General features: G+C 30.8%; 1 protein-coding gene across 2 annotated transcripts; it reads left to right on the top strand.

Annotated features, from left to right (window-relative positions):
* The first annotated feature begins 2540 nt into the window (after positions 1-2540).
* On the top strand, positions 2541-18192 carry LOC129913493 (uncharacterized). Of its 2 annotated transcripts, none has more exons than XM_055992212.1 (9): positions 2541-2744; positions 10781-10854; positions 10915-11903; positions 11960-12106; positions 12162-12305; positions 12377-12444; positions 16535-17136; positions 17196-17356; positions 17416-18192. In XM_055992212.1, the coding sequence occupies exons 2-9, from the start codon at positions 10786-10788 to the stop codon at positions 17972-17974; spliced, it is 2739 nt and encodes a 912-aa protein (XP_055848187.1). In that variant the 5' UTR covers positions 2541-2744; positions 10781-10785; the 3' UTR covers positions 17975-18192. The 2 variants fall into 2 exon arrangements, with proteins under 2 accessions (XP_055848187.1, XP_055848194.1); XM_055992219.1 differs by having other exon boundaries at positions 2541-2748.
* Positions 18193-18359: the final 167 nt, after the last annotated feature.

The following is an 18359-nucleotide window of genomic DNA, read 5'->3' as shown; positions in this document are numbered from 1 at the left end:
TATATATGGATGTATGCGTTTATTTTCCTCCAAAAAGGTTTGATTTGATTGGTTGGGTTTTTCTTGTACTTCTTTAATAAACAGTCAACAGTCCATGCTTGAACCGAGTTTGACCCGCAGATAAAATCCGAAATCGGCGAGTTAGGTTTGTGCAACTAGCACTCAAAAAATCAATGGAAGTCAGGAAAACTGTTATAATTTGTTTAATATCCATTAAGGTATAACTACATTGGCTCAAAAAGTGAAAAAGTACAAAAGTAAAAATTTTCAAATGCATTTTTGTGTAGTTTTTCGGGCTGGAAAATTAAAACTAATGATGCAGAAAGCTTATTTTTTGGTCTAAAAAACAATTTGTATACTCTTTTTCACAAAACAATTGCGCTAGCGAGAAAAAAAATATTTTCACTTTTGTAATTTTTCAAAAAGTGGTGTATGTAGTTAAGCCTTTATCCGAAATAGAGGTGAACCTCTGTTATAAACTTCTGAAGTGGTATACAGAAAATTAACTGTTATAAAGTTCTTCAAATAAGGCAATTTTTTTCTGAACTTTATCCAGTTAAATATGGAGATTAGTAGGTGTGTTTTTTATTACAACCGGTCTTAACTGGACAAAAAAAACGCAGTCTGGGCTAAGCAATTTACATGTTAAATACAACAACACCTTAGCCCCTTGGGCTTAGTTGTTTAGCCCGGAGATTTCTCTGGGCTTAACTTTTTGAAGAGTTTTAAATCTGTGCTACCAAATTAATTTTTTCATAAATTGTTTAGAATTTGTTTAAAAACGTGAAAACTCACGTTTGGAAGGACAAAATGTATTAAAATAGTTTTGCTAGCATACATTTTTGTATCTCTTTGTAAAACATACATGAAAAATAAAAGAAAATGACGAAAGCGAAAAATATGACAACTCTAAATTTTTGTTGTGTCTGCTGTTTTCGGAACATTCAATATACAGTGCTGCCAAGATTTCAGGTTAAGCCCCGAGGCGTTTTTTTTGTCCAGTTAAGACCGGTGGTAATAAAAAACACACCTAGTGTTAAAAGCTGACGCATGAGTCGTCAGAAGGAAAAATTCAAAAAATATATTAAGTCTGTTCAGCGAGGATTTTTCTAGATCAGAACAGGACAGCACAGGACAGCACAGTTTCGTGAGAAACGTCAGATCAAGTTAGAACAGTCATTTAAACGTCAGTTGTCAAAATAAAAAAAAAAAAAAACAAATTGTAAATTATATGAATTTTTTGCTTAAGCCTGGTACGCTGCTCGCGCTAAATTTTAGCTCCCATACAAATTATCGAAAAATTTTATCTGAGCTTAAATGGATCCCATACAATTTATCGATAACTTGTATGGGAATTTTATCACGTCTAAAATTTAGCGCGAGCAGCGTACCAGGCTTTATCGGTTTTTGTTAGTTTTACATATTTTTTGAGTTTTTACTGCGGAAAATATATTTAAGAATTGTTTTTAGTTAGAAAAACCACGAGAACCCGAGAAATATTCGCACAATTAAATCAAAACAAAAACAAATAATGACAGCTTTGCTTTTGACACTTCTCACGCATCTGTTCTAACCTGATCTGACTCAAAAGCAAGAACAGAAAATCCTGTTCTTAACCACAGTACACATAATAAGGTAATATATTCCGAACGTTGTCAAAATTTGTTTGTCAAAAATGGGCACCAATCTGTCAGGTCGGCCTTTAATTTTTATATTTCAATCGCAGTAAACAGGAAATTTGTTTTTGTTTTAATTTATAAAATGTCATTTAAAAATATTATAAATTGAAAAATAACAAATTTTCTTCGTGTTTCATCGCGGAAAATGGTAAATAATTGTTTAAAAATAAGTGGTGTGCGTGGTTTATCGGTTTTTGTGCGTTTTTCGTCGGTATTTTAAAAGGTATACCTAACTACATTGGCTCAAAAAGTGAAAAAGTACAAAAGTGAAAATTTTCAAATGCATTTTTGTGTAGTTTTTCGGGCTGGAAAATTAAAACTAATGATGCAGAAAGCTTATTTTTTGGTCTAAAAAACAATTTGTATACTCTTTTTCACAAAACAATTGCGCTAGCGAGAAAAAAAATATTTTCACTTTTGTACTTTTTCAAAAAGTGGTGTATGTAGTTAAGCCTAAACAATTAAGAATTCGGTAGCTGACATTGGTCGCCAAAGTGTCATGTTTTGACAATCTGGCGACCAATGTCAGTTCGGAATATATTACCTTTTTATGTGTACTGTGGTTCTTAACTGTTCTAGTTTTGTCAATGAACAGGAAACTAGAACAGTTCAGCACAGAAAAAATCTCAATGAACAGCAAAAAGCTGTACTTTTCTGCCTAGAACAGTCCAGCACAGCGTCAGTGAACAGACTTATTGCTAGGTGAGTTTACATGTAAAAGCAGACTTACATATGTGTTACTCATTTTGACTGCTAGGAGTCGTGCTAACAATCAAATTCAAGAAAATTTCTGAATTTTTAATTGAACGCGTCTAGTTGCATCAAGGGTTGAAATTTTAGCTGTCATTCGTTTGTCAAAATTCCAAAACGCGCGAAGCCAGCAGGGCAAATAAAAAATTGTTTTATTTTATTAAAAATTTTAAGTATTATAAAACATAAATATTTAAAATGCAATGAATTGAAAACTATAAAAAAAAAAACAATTGAAAATCGCGATATTTTCAGTGCATCTTCTACTTAACTGAAAATAAAAGCACCTATTTACCGCCCTTTGATAATTTTATGGTATGTAAGTACATTGTACTGACTGAATTATATATTTATTATTTCACAAAAAAATTATGACCCAGTAATAAATTTATACATAAAAGAATTATGAACTTAATGATAATGAAACAAAGATGGAAACAACAGAAAATTAGGAATTATTTAAATGAGGAGTTATTTTTCTGAATATATTTCTAAATTAAAATTTTCTAATGTTCTTATGAAGAATATAGAAATACACAGTTTCCTTCACATATTTCACAAAAATATTTCATAAGCCAAAGGCGAGAAAAACGTAAATATTAATTTTTTTTCCCTCTGCCACTTAAAGAGATATTACCTTTGTTATTTTAGGTTTGTAGAGAGAATCAAATTGGTTTTCAAATATAGGCATTGTACATATCAAATAATACTAAACGCTACGATTTTAACTTTTCTTCCGTATATTCTTTATTCTCGAATTCCAAACAACCAAAAATTCGATTTGCAGTCAACTTGCAGTCGCTAATATTTCTTTAACCATTAAATGCATGATTTTTCCAATTTTGAAAAAAAAGTTACTCAAATAATTAAACCCCAATAACACGGAAAATTTCGCAAAATTTCTCATAAAAATAAGAAAACAAGCATTTGTTATTGAAGGTCATAACATCAATAATTCTCTTGCATTTCAATATTTAAAATTTTTTGTTGCCGTATTAATTAGCTAATATATATATGCTTCTTTTTCATATTTTTGAATTAAAAAATTACGGCTTAAATTACTCTTTTTCTAACTAACAAAAAAAGTTCGGGTTCCCAAAATCAAAGCGGTTTTAGACAAAACCTTGGTTTAAGTTTTAAATGTGTGGATCAGAATCCAAACCCATTATATCCACTTTTCAAAAAAAAAAGGACTTAGGTATGAGGTTTTGTTTCTATTTTTCAAATACATACGTTGCGCCCAAGTTTGAGTCTCTAATTAGATTTTTTGGCGTAGAAATCAGACCACAAAGTAAGAGGTTAATTTCAAAACCCATTTTATCCACTTGAGTTTTTGTTTCAAAACCCATTATGTCCAAACAATTTTATTCGCATCAAAATCCATTATATCCATTCAAAATATTATTTCTAAAATAAATTTTAAATACAAAAACCATTTTTTCCATGGGATGAGATTAGATGGGAATATCCGAAAATTTATACGGATTTTTGAAAAAAAAAATTCCGGCATTTAGGTTTGAATTTATTTGTTCAAGAAAGTAGGCGTAGTTAAAAAAAAGTAAATAAAGTTTTCTCGTTTTTAATTGAGTTTTTTTAATGCCATATTTTCTTATTTTGGTCTGAAATTCAGAGGTGATTTTCAAAATCCATTCTATCCATATTTGTTTTGGGTATAACTCTAAAACTAAAACCCTCCGATCACGATTTCGGGACTTAAACTGTAGGAAATCCTAATTGAATCAATCCTGCATTTAAAAAAGTACTAAAAAATGTTTCCTTTACGAGATACAAGTTTTTCTCGATTTACTCGAAATAAAAAAAATGGATAAAATGGGTTTTGATTCTGATCCACACAAATATTCTTAAAAATTAGTACAATATATGAAAAAATGTTTTTCATTAACAATATTAACCCCAAACATTTAATTCATTCACAAAACAATGCTATATTAAATCAATTTCATTTTAAATTACTTAAAATTATGTGCGAATCAAAAATTATACAATATGCATTTAAGGGTTAATGAATTCTAATGAAAAAAAATTAGCAACTTTTATCCGAAGAATCCATCCTTTTTAAATCTCTTTTCTGAGACGGGTTTACACAGATTTTCACAAACACTTCAATTTTACCTAATGCAAAACGTCAAACCAAAATAAAATTTTGTAAAGAAATGAAGAACCAGTGGCAATTTTTGTTTATTTGTGAAATCAAAATCATTTTTAAGAAACAAAATAAAGTTGTTTTCTATTCTTATTATGAAGTTATGTACCTAATGTATATTCTTTTGTTTTCATATGGGTTACTTGGATACACATACGTTCACAAAAAGAGATCGCTACCTTGTTTAATTTCCTAAACAGCCAAAAAGTTTCGACTGTAGTAGCGATTTTAGTAGTGACTGCAAGTGATTGAAAGGAATTCGACATAAGAAGTTTGAATAGCAACAATTTATTTTCCAAAATAATAAATAGGAAAACTTATATGTTAGTCTCATTTTACATGTAAGTAACATACACTTTCTATTATCATCAAAAAAAGCCAGACATCTCAGAAAATAACACTGTTACAAAATAAAAATCATGTTAATTACTTTGGAAGTGACCTAGCAGAGCTTGTAGGTATTACTGAGTACATCATATTTCGGCACTTGAAATTTTCAAAGACCCTCAAAATTTCAAGTTATCGTCAAAAAACAGTTTTTCAATGTTTACACATTTCACATTTCTTACTCAGTCATTTTTCGGTCAATTTCAGATTTACATTTCTAAACAGAGAAGTATTTGTTCTTTTTGAAAATAATTTTTTATTTTGCTCAAGCACCAAATTGGGTGTAGATTTTATGGACCGAAACTCAAAGTACAACATTTTCCTTGTTTTTTTAGAATTCGGAGACCGTTTTCTTCTTTTTTTTTGCAATAAAGTACATAAATAAATACAGTGGCAATTACTAGTCTTCACCCGAAAGTTGAACCAAGACCAAAATATGATTTTATTCCGAATTGTTTCATATTTCATATCGGATTTCCATATCCGATTCGAATTAAGAAATTAAGCCATTTTTTTTATTAGATATAGCTTATATTCTTACTTAGGGTGACCAGCGCCGTAAGGCGGCTACAATCCGCTGTGGATTTGGGCCTCAACATAGCATTTTTAATTTCCTGCTACTGAAGCCAATATCACAACACAATTAGTTGAATCATTTTGTTAGAGACGTTGTTGAATGCTATTTAGGTATGTATCTAAATTGAAACTTTTTCATATGTGTTAGGATTTCCATTTGATAAAATAATAACTGTTAAAATTTGTATTTATGATTTTATTTGTCAGTGAGAAAACTGTTTTTGAACCATTGTTACTTTTTTTGATAAAATCCTAGCGTGCGACCTTAAAAAAATCACTTAAAAAATCTGAAAAAATTAAGTAACTTTGGTTTTCTCAAAGGAAAAACCTATAAAAAGAAGAACAAACAAAAAAGATGAAATATAGGATTTTCTGGTCCACCCTAATGTACATACAGTTGTGTTCAAAATAATAGTAGTGCCTGCAACAAAAAGGCATTTTTTATATTTACGGTGCTTCTACGGTTAAAAATTTAATTTCTTTGATGTCAAAGTTTGTAACGGTCAATTACTAATAAATGTATCGTAGTTTTAAAATGAAAAAGAAGGTGCTAAATAATTTTTCATTGACCTTTGGTTGTTCTTTCTAATTTGGCCTGTTCAAAATAATAGTAGTTAAAGTTATTTTTGAAGAATTTAAAAGCGGTTTATAACTTAGAATATTTATTTTTGCTTTTAAAGTAAGTACTCATATAATTTGAACAATTTTTCAACAACGATTTGTTTCGGTTTTAATCTATTTAAAGTTCGAAGAGCAAAACACTGCAGTTCGGATAACGGAAACTTTTACGAAAGGTGCTTGAAGAAGGGAAAACCTACTTGGAAATTCAAAAGTTATATAAGGATGCTCTCCTACAATGGTAGCCAATGCAATAAACTCAACGAAAAACCCGAAACGTGCGGTAGAAAAAGAAAAAGGACCGTCGTAGATGACAGGCGTATTGTCCAGATGAGCAAAGTTGAGCCTTCTGCATCGTCGTTTCAAATCCAGAAGGCTTTAAGCCTGGATTGCAGTGCAGTGAACATTCGGAGGCGACTGTTAGAGACTAATTTGTACGCTTGAAGTCCACGAAAAGTTCCGCTGTAAACAAAGAAATATGTTAAAATACTAAAATTTTTGACCCTCCATGTTTAACTGTTTTCGTCGTATACTTTGGAACATATTACGTATTGGGTGGACGTCGGACGTATTGTGGAGATCCAGTACCACCAAAGAGGACAAATTTGCTCTCATCAGTAAACAATATGTTACGCCATTACTTCGTTGGCCAGTTTATGTGGTCTTTTACAAACTGGATACGCTTTTTAATATGTTCCGCGGACTTCAAGCGTACAAATTAGTCTCTAACAGTCGCCTCCGAATGTTCACTGCACTGCAATCCAGTCTTAAGGCCTTCTGGATTTGAAACGGCGATGCAGTAGGCTCAACTTTGCTCATCTGGACAATACGCCTGTCATCTACGACGCACACTGGTAAAAAGGGACTTTTTAGGTGGACATTACTCATAAACTGCATTAAAATTGTAAATTATCTACTACAAATACTGAGTATATGTTTATTAACTGTAGAGGATTATTTTCTGCAGATTTTAACAATTATTAGCTAGTTTCTACATTTCACATTTACTCGAAATAGAATTGAAACATGTGTTTGAAAATTATCTTATTGATTTTATTTATTTTCGAAGTTATAACTAATAAAAAAAAACTATTGCTGCCAGTAAACTCTTTACTTTACAATATTTTGTCCTTTTTCGTCGGCTACAGGTCTGATTTGAATATATATTTTTTACCTAGTTTTCGATCGACGTTTCGATTGTGGTTACAATCTTCTTCAGGATCTAAGAAAAATATTTCTAAAAATTGCTATTATAAATAAAATTTTATACTTATCTTAAACCTTTTATATTAATGGATTTCTTTTTTTTTTCTTTACTTCTGCTTCGATATCAGCTGAAATAGTTTCGAATAGTTTTCGATAAAAAATTAACAAAATTGTTCGAAAAATCTATTTTAATCGGATTTTCTTTTTTCATTTAATTTTAATTGATTTCTGACACCTATTGTGCACACAATCCAACTTCAACTGGCTTTCGATTTTTATCATTAACCATAAAATATATATAGGTACCTATATTTCTTAATAGATAAAAAAAATATTAAATTGGTTAAAAATTGACGAATCTGTAGTTTTATTTTCAATGTCGGAGTAAAGTCAAAATCGTGCTTTTTGAAATCATTTTGAATGCTTGAAAGCAATATTGATTTGAGAAAATTAGGTTGTATACCAAAAGTTATGTATTTCTAATTCGTCTTAATAATTATGATCAAAACTACATATTTTTGAATAACCTAAATCCATTTGAGCTCATGCGCCGTTACTTGTGGCACTAAAATTTAAATCACACTCATGGGGAACCACAGCATAAAACTGGTCTGATTTTTTTTTTTTTTTCTTCTTTGGGCTTAAAAGTCATATAACCCATTTCTCAAAAAACTGAAAAGTTCTCATTATCAAAACTTTTAAAAATAATCTGTTCATTCACATAGTTGCGAACATCAAAATCCTTTTCTTGAGCGGTTTGTTCTCTCCAGATTTTAATTAAATCATTCCGTAAAAATTAAATTTTCAAAGAAAATTTCCAATATAGCACGCTTATGGTTGTGTATGGCTTCAAATATTACCGTTGTGTAATCTATATGAATTACTCGTCCGGACAACGAAACCCGGAAGGTGGGCAAAGGTGGGCAAAAAAAGTTACAGAACTTCAAAAATTGTATAGACTCTTAATTCTATCAAATGGTTCTCCAGTGTTTATTGGGTATTGTTAACAAAAAATTCTTTAAGTGTTGCATATACACATATAGTGCTGACAACTGTTGACAATTCTCAAAAAAAATAAACTCGGTTGAAAACAAACAGAGCTAAAACACGTAATCTTAAAAAAATTGCATTATGTGCAAAGTCCTGGAATCATCTTTTGCTTTGAAAAGACTGCTTTGTTAAGCTGGAGAAATTTTCTCAAATGAAATAAATTGGGTGGTTTCATAGTTGTCAATCATTCCTTATAACTGTGAAAAGTCCAGTTTGTCTCTTAATTGCATTAAAATTTCAACCAAATGTCCACCTAGATGGATCATTTTTACCACTGTGCGACGGTCCTTTTTCTTTTACTACCGCGCGTTTGGGGTCTTTGTTGAGTTTATTGCATTGGCTACCATTGTAGGGAACCATCCTAATATAACCTTGAATTTCCAAGTAGGTTTTCCCTTCTTCAAGCAGCTTTCGTATAAGTTTCCGTTATCCGAACTGCAGTGTTTTGCTCTTCGAACTTTAAATAGATTAAAACCGAAACAAATCGTTTTTTGTTGAAAAATTGTTCAAATTATATGAGTACTTACTTTTAAAGCAAAAATAAATATTCTAAGTTATAAACCGCTTTTAAATTCTTCAAAAATAACTTTAACTACTATTATTTTGAACAGGCCAAATTAGAAAGAACAACCAAAGGTCAATGAAAAATTATTTAGCACCTACTTTTTCATTTTAAAACTACGATACATTTATTAGTAATTGACCGTTACAAACTTTGACATCAAAGAAATTAAATTTTTAACCGTAGAAGCACCGTAAATATAAAAAATGTTATTTTGTTGCAGGCACTACTATTATTTTGAACACAGCTGTATGTATGTATATCGAACTTGAATGTCTTCAGTCGGGCTCAATCAATGAAAAATGTTTTTGAGATTTTTCGTAGAACTGAAATTAAAAATTACGGCAGGCACATCTCAATATAAAATTAAGAGGTCATCTTTTGAGAGAGGCTTTTTTTCACATTTTCGAAAATTTTTAGCCTGTTTTTAGTTGAAAATAAGTAGAAGCAAACTCTTACCGACCGAAATAAATTACAAATAAAAAGAAAAACTTGTTTCTGTCTGCCAGCTGGAAGTTGTATAAGATGTAGTGCAAAGAGTAGTAAATCTCACGAAAAATCTAGATCTGCAGATTTGATCTTAAATCAAAATTAAATCAATTTATTTGGCTCCATGGAATGCAAAAACAGGGGAAATTTTTGTTTTGACAGATTTACATAAAAAATAAATTGATTTATGTTACCCATTGAAAACTCCATAAATTATTTTATCAGTTCCTATGTACATTCAATCCATGTACAAGAAAAATAGCCGCTTTCGTACTGAAGGCGCGACGTCCTCATTTTATCTTAAGCTCTGGTAATTCAGATTATAGATTCAGATTCTTTTTTGAAAACAAAACTGAAAAAAAATGAAATCGCTAGATCGCTGAAAATTCGGCTAAACTGAAAAAAAAAGTCTTGCTGGGTCTTTGTCTCTGGTTTCTTAAAATGCCGATTGAATAAAAATCCTGCCTACCGTGTCTCAACACATCCTTAACCAACAAATTTTCAATGACAAAACATTTATTATTAAAAAAAATTATTTTTCTTTTCTTTCTTACGCATAGAAAAAAAAATTGTAAAAATTGCAAATATCAGAAAGTTTGTATTGGTTCCTATAAGACATGTTCATAGGTAAAACTTGATATCGAAAAAGAAAATTGTTCTCCACTGTGTGCGATGCTGATTCTGCATAATGATAAAATTTTGTTGTTTGTTAGGAATGTTATATAAGATTAGGTCCGTTCCACACTCAGTTTGCAACTGCCGAATTTAGTAATTTTTGGTTATTTTTGGTCAGTCTGTTCCCAACTTCAAAAATTGTGTAGAAGAGAGCGCTCACGAGAGAGTAAAAAATTTCCCCACCCTGACAAATTTAGCCCAAAGAATTTCTTCCGGCAGAAATATGAGTTCTGTCAAATGAAAAGTTGACGTATGTCAAACAAATAAATAGAGAAGAAAACAAATCATATTGTAGTGATTTTTCAAATTGAATCGCGTTTCGTGTTTTTTGCATTAAAAATGTGTTAATGTTTATCGAATAAAGCATAAAATATGAAATTATGTTGTATAATGGTGTTCAACTTGTTCCAGACTTTTTGGCAGTCTTTCGTAGTTTTATTTCCTACTGAGAGAATTCTCTCCCAACTCTCATTAATTTGACAGACTTCCTAATTTAGCACACAAAAAGTCTGGAACAGACCTATTATTTCTAATGTTAGCTTTTCTTTGTATTATGTTATTTAGTTAGCCATCTTTTCCAACTATTGTGATTGTACCTATATTTTCTTTTTTCTCTACTTGCAGAAAATATGACAACTGTAAAATTGAAAATTAAAATTAATAACAGCTATGAATCAGAACCATCATCTGGAAGCGGGGTGAGTGCATTTTATTTATAAATCTATTGTAGCAAAATGTTGACTTAAAATTTATTTCAGTCATCTATCAGTGAAGCTAATGAGTTTGAAAATTCTGAACGAAGAGCTCAAAATGTACATATTCAACTGAATCCAAATTTGTTTAATGGTGCAAATAGTTCAAAAGTAGGCAAACAATATTCTCTTTTTGACGAAAGATGTGATTCAAGACTTGGTTCAAGTCAGGAGTCGGATTTCGAAGGTTTTACAGACCATCAAATAAATCAACGAACGGTTGCTATGGATAAAAAAGGCAACAAACTTAAGAAAACAAGTAAAAGTTCTACAAAAAAACTTAATTACGATGAATTAATGATAGAACAGAACAGTTGCAATGCCGTAGACATAGAGCTAATGGATAAAAACCACGTTAAAAATTCGAAAGCTAAACAAGATATGTCTCCAGAACTTTCAGCAGAACTGTCCTTTAACGGGAAAATCAAAAGTCTGACGGTTTCACAAACCGAAACAAATTTTCAAAACCAATCGACTTTTAAAAATCCCCAAATTCTCAAAACTGTGTTCGAAATTCCCGGCAAAACATATAATAGGTATTCAAATGATAGGTCTCCAGATCTGTTTGAAGACGAAGATGGGGACGAAGATTCCCTGGTTTATGAAAACGAAGAAAGACTTACCGAGGAAATTAATAAATCACTGAATTGTCCGACGGAATCAAGCTTTGCAGAAGAAAATATCGAAAACATAGCTGGTGACAATGCACTTTTACTTCGACAAAACATAAAAAGAGAAAAAGAACTTTTAAAGCGGATCAAAACATGTTTGTCGGGGATACCACCACCCCCATCTTTAACTATTCCACAATTAGACTTGTTTTCTGCTATTGCAAACAATAAAGAGGAAATACTCAATTATAAAACGGAAATAGAAACAGTAGCCTCGGTAATTGTTTGCGAAGAAGAAGGTCTATTCAAGCCATCTCATCCTCTTGATGAAGTTTTGGAAATGCCGTTTAAAGATACCCTGGGTGTTCGAGGACATGGATTGAAGTATAAAGTTACAATTTGTTTGTAAAAACGTTTTTAATATATTTTTTTATTTTCAGTTATAATTTGTGTAAAGCGTCAGAGAGTATAGAACTACTAAGTTTGGCAGTTATTGAAAGGTTTGTTGGTGCTGAAACTTCAACTTCGTACACTGCCAACTACGCAACCTCTCCTTCAAGTGCTAAAAAACGGAACATTAGACAAAAGTAAAATACTCTTTTTTTATTGAGTAGTAACACTTATTTAAAATCTTTCTTTTAGAATGCTGACACAAACTGCAGGTTACAATAGGCTTAGCCATTTGGCAAAACGGCGTGCTGCATTTTCATCCGCAAATCTGGCAACAACTTTGTTTAAACCACAAAGTTGTTCTTTTGGAGGAATGCAAATCTTATTGGATAAAAAGTATAATTTATTAGACTCATTATTTTAACATATTTTTACACTTTTTTATTGTTTAATTTTATTTCTTCTAGAAAAGGAAAAAGCCGTCGAAAAGGAACAACACCTAAAAGAATGACACCCTCAAGTAAAAAGAAAGCTGGTAAGAAATTTTTAAAGTTGTAAATCAATTAACTATTGTAGAATTCCTTTCAATTCCTTGCAGTCACTACTAAAATCGTTACTAAAGTCTGTTTAGGAAATTAAAAAAGGTAGCGATCACTTTTTGCGAATGTATGTTTGTCCATGTGACCGATGAAAAACAAAAAAAAAATATGCATAACTTCTTAGTATGAACAAAACAACGTAAAATGGACAGGTTCAGAAACGTTAGGGACTAAGTATTTAGGTAATTTCTCGGTCTATGATAAAAAAACCGTTCCAACTTGCTAATTTTATTGGAAAACTGACTGGAAAGTTAGACAAGAACATTTTCCCTAAAAATTTAAGAAAAATTTTTTTTTGTCAACATGACAGCGATTGTTTTTAATTACAGAATTAAATAACCGAATTAAATCTATTTGTGTGAAAAACGATTTAAAAGTGCATTATCGGTTATAATTAATATTATTTTAATAGTAAAGTGAAATTTGGTGTCTGCCCCATGCGATCTGTAAAATTCTCAATTAAATTTCGAAATTTGACAATAATAAAAATAATAAAAATAGAGAAATATTATAAATTAATTTTCAAAAACGGTAATATTCAACAAATTAATGGTACAGTTGGTTAGCAGAATATTTTAAGTAAGTACATAATGGTGATTGAGTGATTATTCTGACTTTTTAATATTCATGTATTATTGCTTCTAAATTTGATTCTGATTTTAAATCGAGAAGAGAATTTATCTTCTAAGGCCCAATTTATTGACTCTCCATTAAACTTAAATCTCCATTAAAAATGGGAATTTTAAATTTAAAAACAAAATTCGTTTAATTCAGTCTCTTTTAAAGGATTTTTTGAAGTTTCACATCATTAATTAATTGAGCATTAAATTTTAAAGCCCTTTTAGTTAAAACGCCAAATTCGACCTTTTAAGAGGGATTTTTAGAGCAAATTGAGGTTTTAAACAGGATTTCTACTTATTCACTCTCCATTAGCTTTAACTGTCATTTTAATTATTGTTTCATTATTTATTTGAAAATTTGTGTGTCAATTAAGATATCAATCATTTCAAAAAGCATGAAATATGGATAATTGTCTTGGATATTAATTGGATTTATGTGATGAGGATGAAGAAAATTCGCTTGAATCCAAACGATGGCTTAATTTTGTTAAACCAAACCATCGTTGGTTTGAAATTATTTGAACAGGTGTGGAGTAGATAAAGCTCAAGACTAATTTAATTTTATAAGCCTAACATGGTGTTTAAAATTTATGATGTGAAATGGTCAACTGCTCATTAAATAAGGCTTTTATGCATTTGTATCAATTCGAATTTCCATTGCCGATTTTGTGGGTGTATCCCTTTTGTATGCTACAGCTAACGTTAGGTGGGCCATTGTCAATTGTCACATCTATTAGAACAGCTACTCCAATTAAAAAAAAATACGGTTGCCGTTGCTGTGCTGCATAATATTTTCATCTTATGGTCAGCCTTTATCATAAATTGCATTCGTGATGTGATCGACTGTTGCAATTACTTTTCGCCTGGCTTTTCCGGCTATTATTTAAAACATTCCTTAACTCGTTGTTTTACTTTCCGATAGCATGTAACGCATATTTAATTTTAGAGAACTGATGCACATATATACATATCACTCTTAAAAGTATCTACATATATTCTATTATACGCGTTTCTTCATCATTTTAAACAAGAAAACAAAAATCAAATCTCTTTTATTTAAAAAATTATTAGATTCTGACAGATCTATTTTCAAAATAAATAAAAAATCCTTGGGATTTTTTTAAAAGAGTTTTAAATTTAAAGTTTTCATTGACAACAAAGAATTTAACTAAAGAAGAGTGAATAAAATGAATATTTAATGGAGTGTCCTTAATGGCGTAAATAGTTTAATAACGCTTTTAACTAAAACGACAAAATCTAATATTTAATGGAGGCTCAATAAATTGGCCCTAAGAAGCGTTCTTGCTGTCATTTTCAAGTCAATAAAACGGTTTCAGAAGACTTCCAAATGCTTCCGGACGCTTCTGGACGTCCAATCGAAAACGACATTAGTTTCGTTTGACGTTTCGCATTTGTCCAAATTGTAGTGTATGTGAAAATCTGTGTAAATCCCTCTCACAAAAGAGATTTAAAAAAGGATCGATTCTTCGGGGTAAGGTGAATTTTTTTTCATTGGAATTCATTTAAGGAAAAAGTAGCGACTGCATGCGCATACTTTAATTTTTGTATTAAAACTATTTATAGGCTTTGTTTTTGTCAATGGGTACAAATTTGAAATTCGAGTTTAAGAAAATATATGTAGGAGTAGGTACTATCAACATTTTGTATTTATTTAGATGAGTTGGTGCCTCGATGTTAATAAGTTCCTAAACAAGTCACAGCTATGTTTTTAGATGTCTGAAAATGTGGCTTTCATAAACACGTCAATCTACATTGTATCTTGACCTCCACTTTCAACCGATGTTTTTAAAGCTTTGAAGCCCTTTTCTCAAAACTTCAATTTTGCAGATTCGTGGTTTTGGCTTTGTGGTCACTATATCTTTAGGTCAACGCAAAATATTTGAGATAGTTCAAAAATTTTACTATTTGTTTGAAGTAAAAACGATTTCTACGAGCGCGATTGATTGCTTCGATTTTCAAATACATACATTTCCTTTATTGTGGTTTTTATGTATGAAGGCGATCTTAACTCGACCGAGTGAACACAGTTCTAGGCACTACTGCTATTCGAACCAGCATAGCGCCAACACAAATATGTACAGTAGTGGTCATATATTTAAGGACAGTAAAGACTTTAAAATTTCATCGCATTTCTAAAAAAAAACTTGTGCCAAAATTTAATCTATTTTTCTCGGGATAAATATAATATCAGTTTTATAAGGCTGAAAAAAGTCATATTCTTCATTTGGATCCTTCATTTTTATTTTCAAATCAATTACTCATTTCGAAAAAAACGAATTTAACTCATTTTGCTAATAGTCAATTTAAATAAGCTGATTCATAGAAATATTTTGGTTAATAACTTCCTGATAATATGACCGCCACTATATATAAGAAATTAAAAATGATTTATTGACAAACAAATAGATTAGTGGAAAGATAAGAATATAAAAATGTTTTTCGATTTGTTTCTTTTGGACACAATAAATGTGACAATTAAGTTTAAATTTTCTTTTCTCCAACGTTTTAGCAGGGATTTCTGCCTTCTTCAGGGGAACTTAAGGAACCAACATACAAAAAAGAAGTATACATAAAAACATTTGAGTTACAACAGAAATTCAAGCGTTTAATATATTATTATGAATTCTAGAAAATAAGTTTCGCTTCCTCCGTGAGCTTTTCAGGGTCAAAATTCCCAGTTTCGTATGTGCACAACGATGTACAAAAAAAACTTATAACACTTCGTTGCCATGTAAACTGACCTTTTTCACAAAAAAATTCTATGAAACGAAACCATGAAACCGAATAAATCGTTGACATAAAGCTTAAACCAAAAGGGAAGTTTAAAATTCCACTGTGAAACCCAGTTTTCCCCCAGTCTTAGCGGATATTTATTTATTCATGATAATTATAACCCTCGCAGGAGATTAAATCGTTTAAATTTTTTTCTCAGTCAGCTCTGAATCGAAAGTTACACTATTTGAATATTCCGTTTTTATTGGCACTGTTGATTAAAAGCGTAATATTTGAAGGTTTTTCTAAAGCTTAATGTTCCCGCAAACCCCCTCAAATATTTAAAATGATCCATAATATCCTTTCTCGGATCACTTAATTAAAATTTCAACCAAAATTTCGATGGTACTTCATCGTACAAACAATTTGATGATAGCCTTTCTGATAGGAAATTAAATAGTCTTTTATTTTAAATTATAAAACATATTAAGATTTGGACTTTCAGCATTATAAATTTTTAACAACTTGTCGTCGGCTGAAAGCAAAATTGTTTTAACTCCATAGGATTTGTTAAAGACTTAGAACAATTCTGGGTTCCTGCTGACGACAATGAAGTAAAATAGCAAAATAAGACGAAATCTTTAATTTTTGATTTTCAATTCTATTTTTCCAGGTCGCAAAACTCCTTCATCGTCTGCAAGAAAACGCCTTTCATTTCGGTTCGATATAACAAAGCCGGGTCCTTCGAGAGAAAATTCCAAACGAGCACTTTTCCAGAGTCCTGCGAAACAACAAAGAACACAGGCTGCCGTTCTCAAACCATCCGTGAAGCCAGAAATAGCTAATCGTGTAGAAAAATCAAAGCGAGCTTTGTTTTCTCCAGATAAACCTTCTCAAAGTTCTTTAAGTGAATTTCGTAGTTTTAGTCAAGCTTCACAATCGAGTATTTTTGGTGGAAATTTAGAATTTTCAACAACGCTTAAAAGAAAACGTACTGATGATGATCTCGATGCCACACAAAACAGTAAAAAAATCTTCCGTCAAGAAACTCAAAGTTTGACTCCACGTTCACTTAAAATAAAAAGCCAAAGTTTTTGTGTTGCGGCTGGTTCCACAAACGTTATGAGCAGCAGCACTAATAAGTTGCAAAGCAAAAATACCATTAATACATCGAATGTTAACCTATCTAAAAACAGTAATGGAAGGCCAATAATGAAAGCTTTTTCTGATACAACATTCAACACTTCTAACCTGTTAACGGAAAACCATCGAAAGGTAATATTTTGGCTCTAATATTAATGATTTTTTTTAAATGGTTTTCAACTTGTAAACAGAAATTACTATGGGCAGTCTCACAAGCCTTGCAGTCAAAGCAAATAAATGTTACACATGTAAATTTTAAACAGTTCGCTTCGGTCTTGGCCAGAGTTGTAAAAAGGATATTTCAAGAGTATTTTATGAAAATAAATTCCAGCACCAGTGATACCATGCTAAGGTTTTATCATAACATTACATTAAAAATATTTTTTTATTATAAAAAGAAATAATTTTTAGATTGGCGAAAAAATATGTCTGCAATGTGATTTCCGGAAAGAGTGCCGATGAAATATATATATTTGCAAAGTCTAAAATAGAAGAAGAAAGGAAAATTTCTTCTTCAAGATTAACAGGTTATATTGCACCCGACGAATTCGAAATCCGCAAGTTAGCAATGACTCAAACCAGTCTGTGCAGTTTTGAGAATTCAATGGACTCGTTTGCATTAAGTCAAAGCTCATCAATAACCCAACCCGCCCATAATATCAAAAATATCGAAGATATATTGATGGAATCAAAAAGTGCAATTAAGTTGAATATTCAACCGAATTCTAGTTTGCAAAATAGTTCCTCTAAAAATAACCTCGATGGAATAGCTCTTAGGGAGAACGTGGATTGCGAGCAACGTTGGTCCGCACAAAAATGTTTTACTGGAATTGATCAACAAAACGTTAGCCCTTATGCAAATCCAACAGTTCGATCGTCCGGACAAACATTATCATTTAAAAGCAGCTTGTATGATCTTAATAATAGCGCTGCCAAAGCAAAAAGGCAAATATCGTTTGATAGTTTATAAACTTAATTTGTTAAATAAAACTTAATTTGATATCGCACAATTGTTTGTTTTTAAATGGAAAAGTAATTTAAATTACAAGAAATTTGAAAACATATAAATGGTTGTGAGAAACGTTAAACTGAATTTATAAGGAGTATGTACATGCAACATACATGCATTGCTTTATCTTAATGAAAATTGTATTTATTGATAGTCAAAGTGAAAAGTATTGTTATTTAAATAAAAATATTAAATTGCGATAGAAAAAAAATAGTTATTTCTTTAAGCCAAAAAAAAAAAAAAACAATACACGACTGGGTCGCAAGTTCTTGCCCTTGTAGTTCAAAGTACATGAAGAAAAACTTTGGTAAAATCGTTAAGTTTTTCGAAAAAAATGGTAACTTTT

The sequence above is a fragment of the Episyrphus balteatus genome, chromosome 1 (assembly GCF_945859705.1).
Source record: "Episyrphus balteatus chromosome 1, idEpiBalt1.1, whole genome shotgun sequence".
In the NCBI taxonomy this organism is placed as follows: domain Eukaryota; kingdom Metazoa; phylum Arthropoda; class Insecta; order Diptera; family Syrphidae; genus Episyrphus; species Episyrphus balteatus.
Note: the sequence above shows the minus strand (reverse complement) of the source record. Positions and strands in the feature narration are given on the sequence as shown.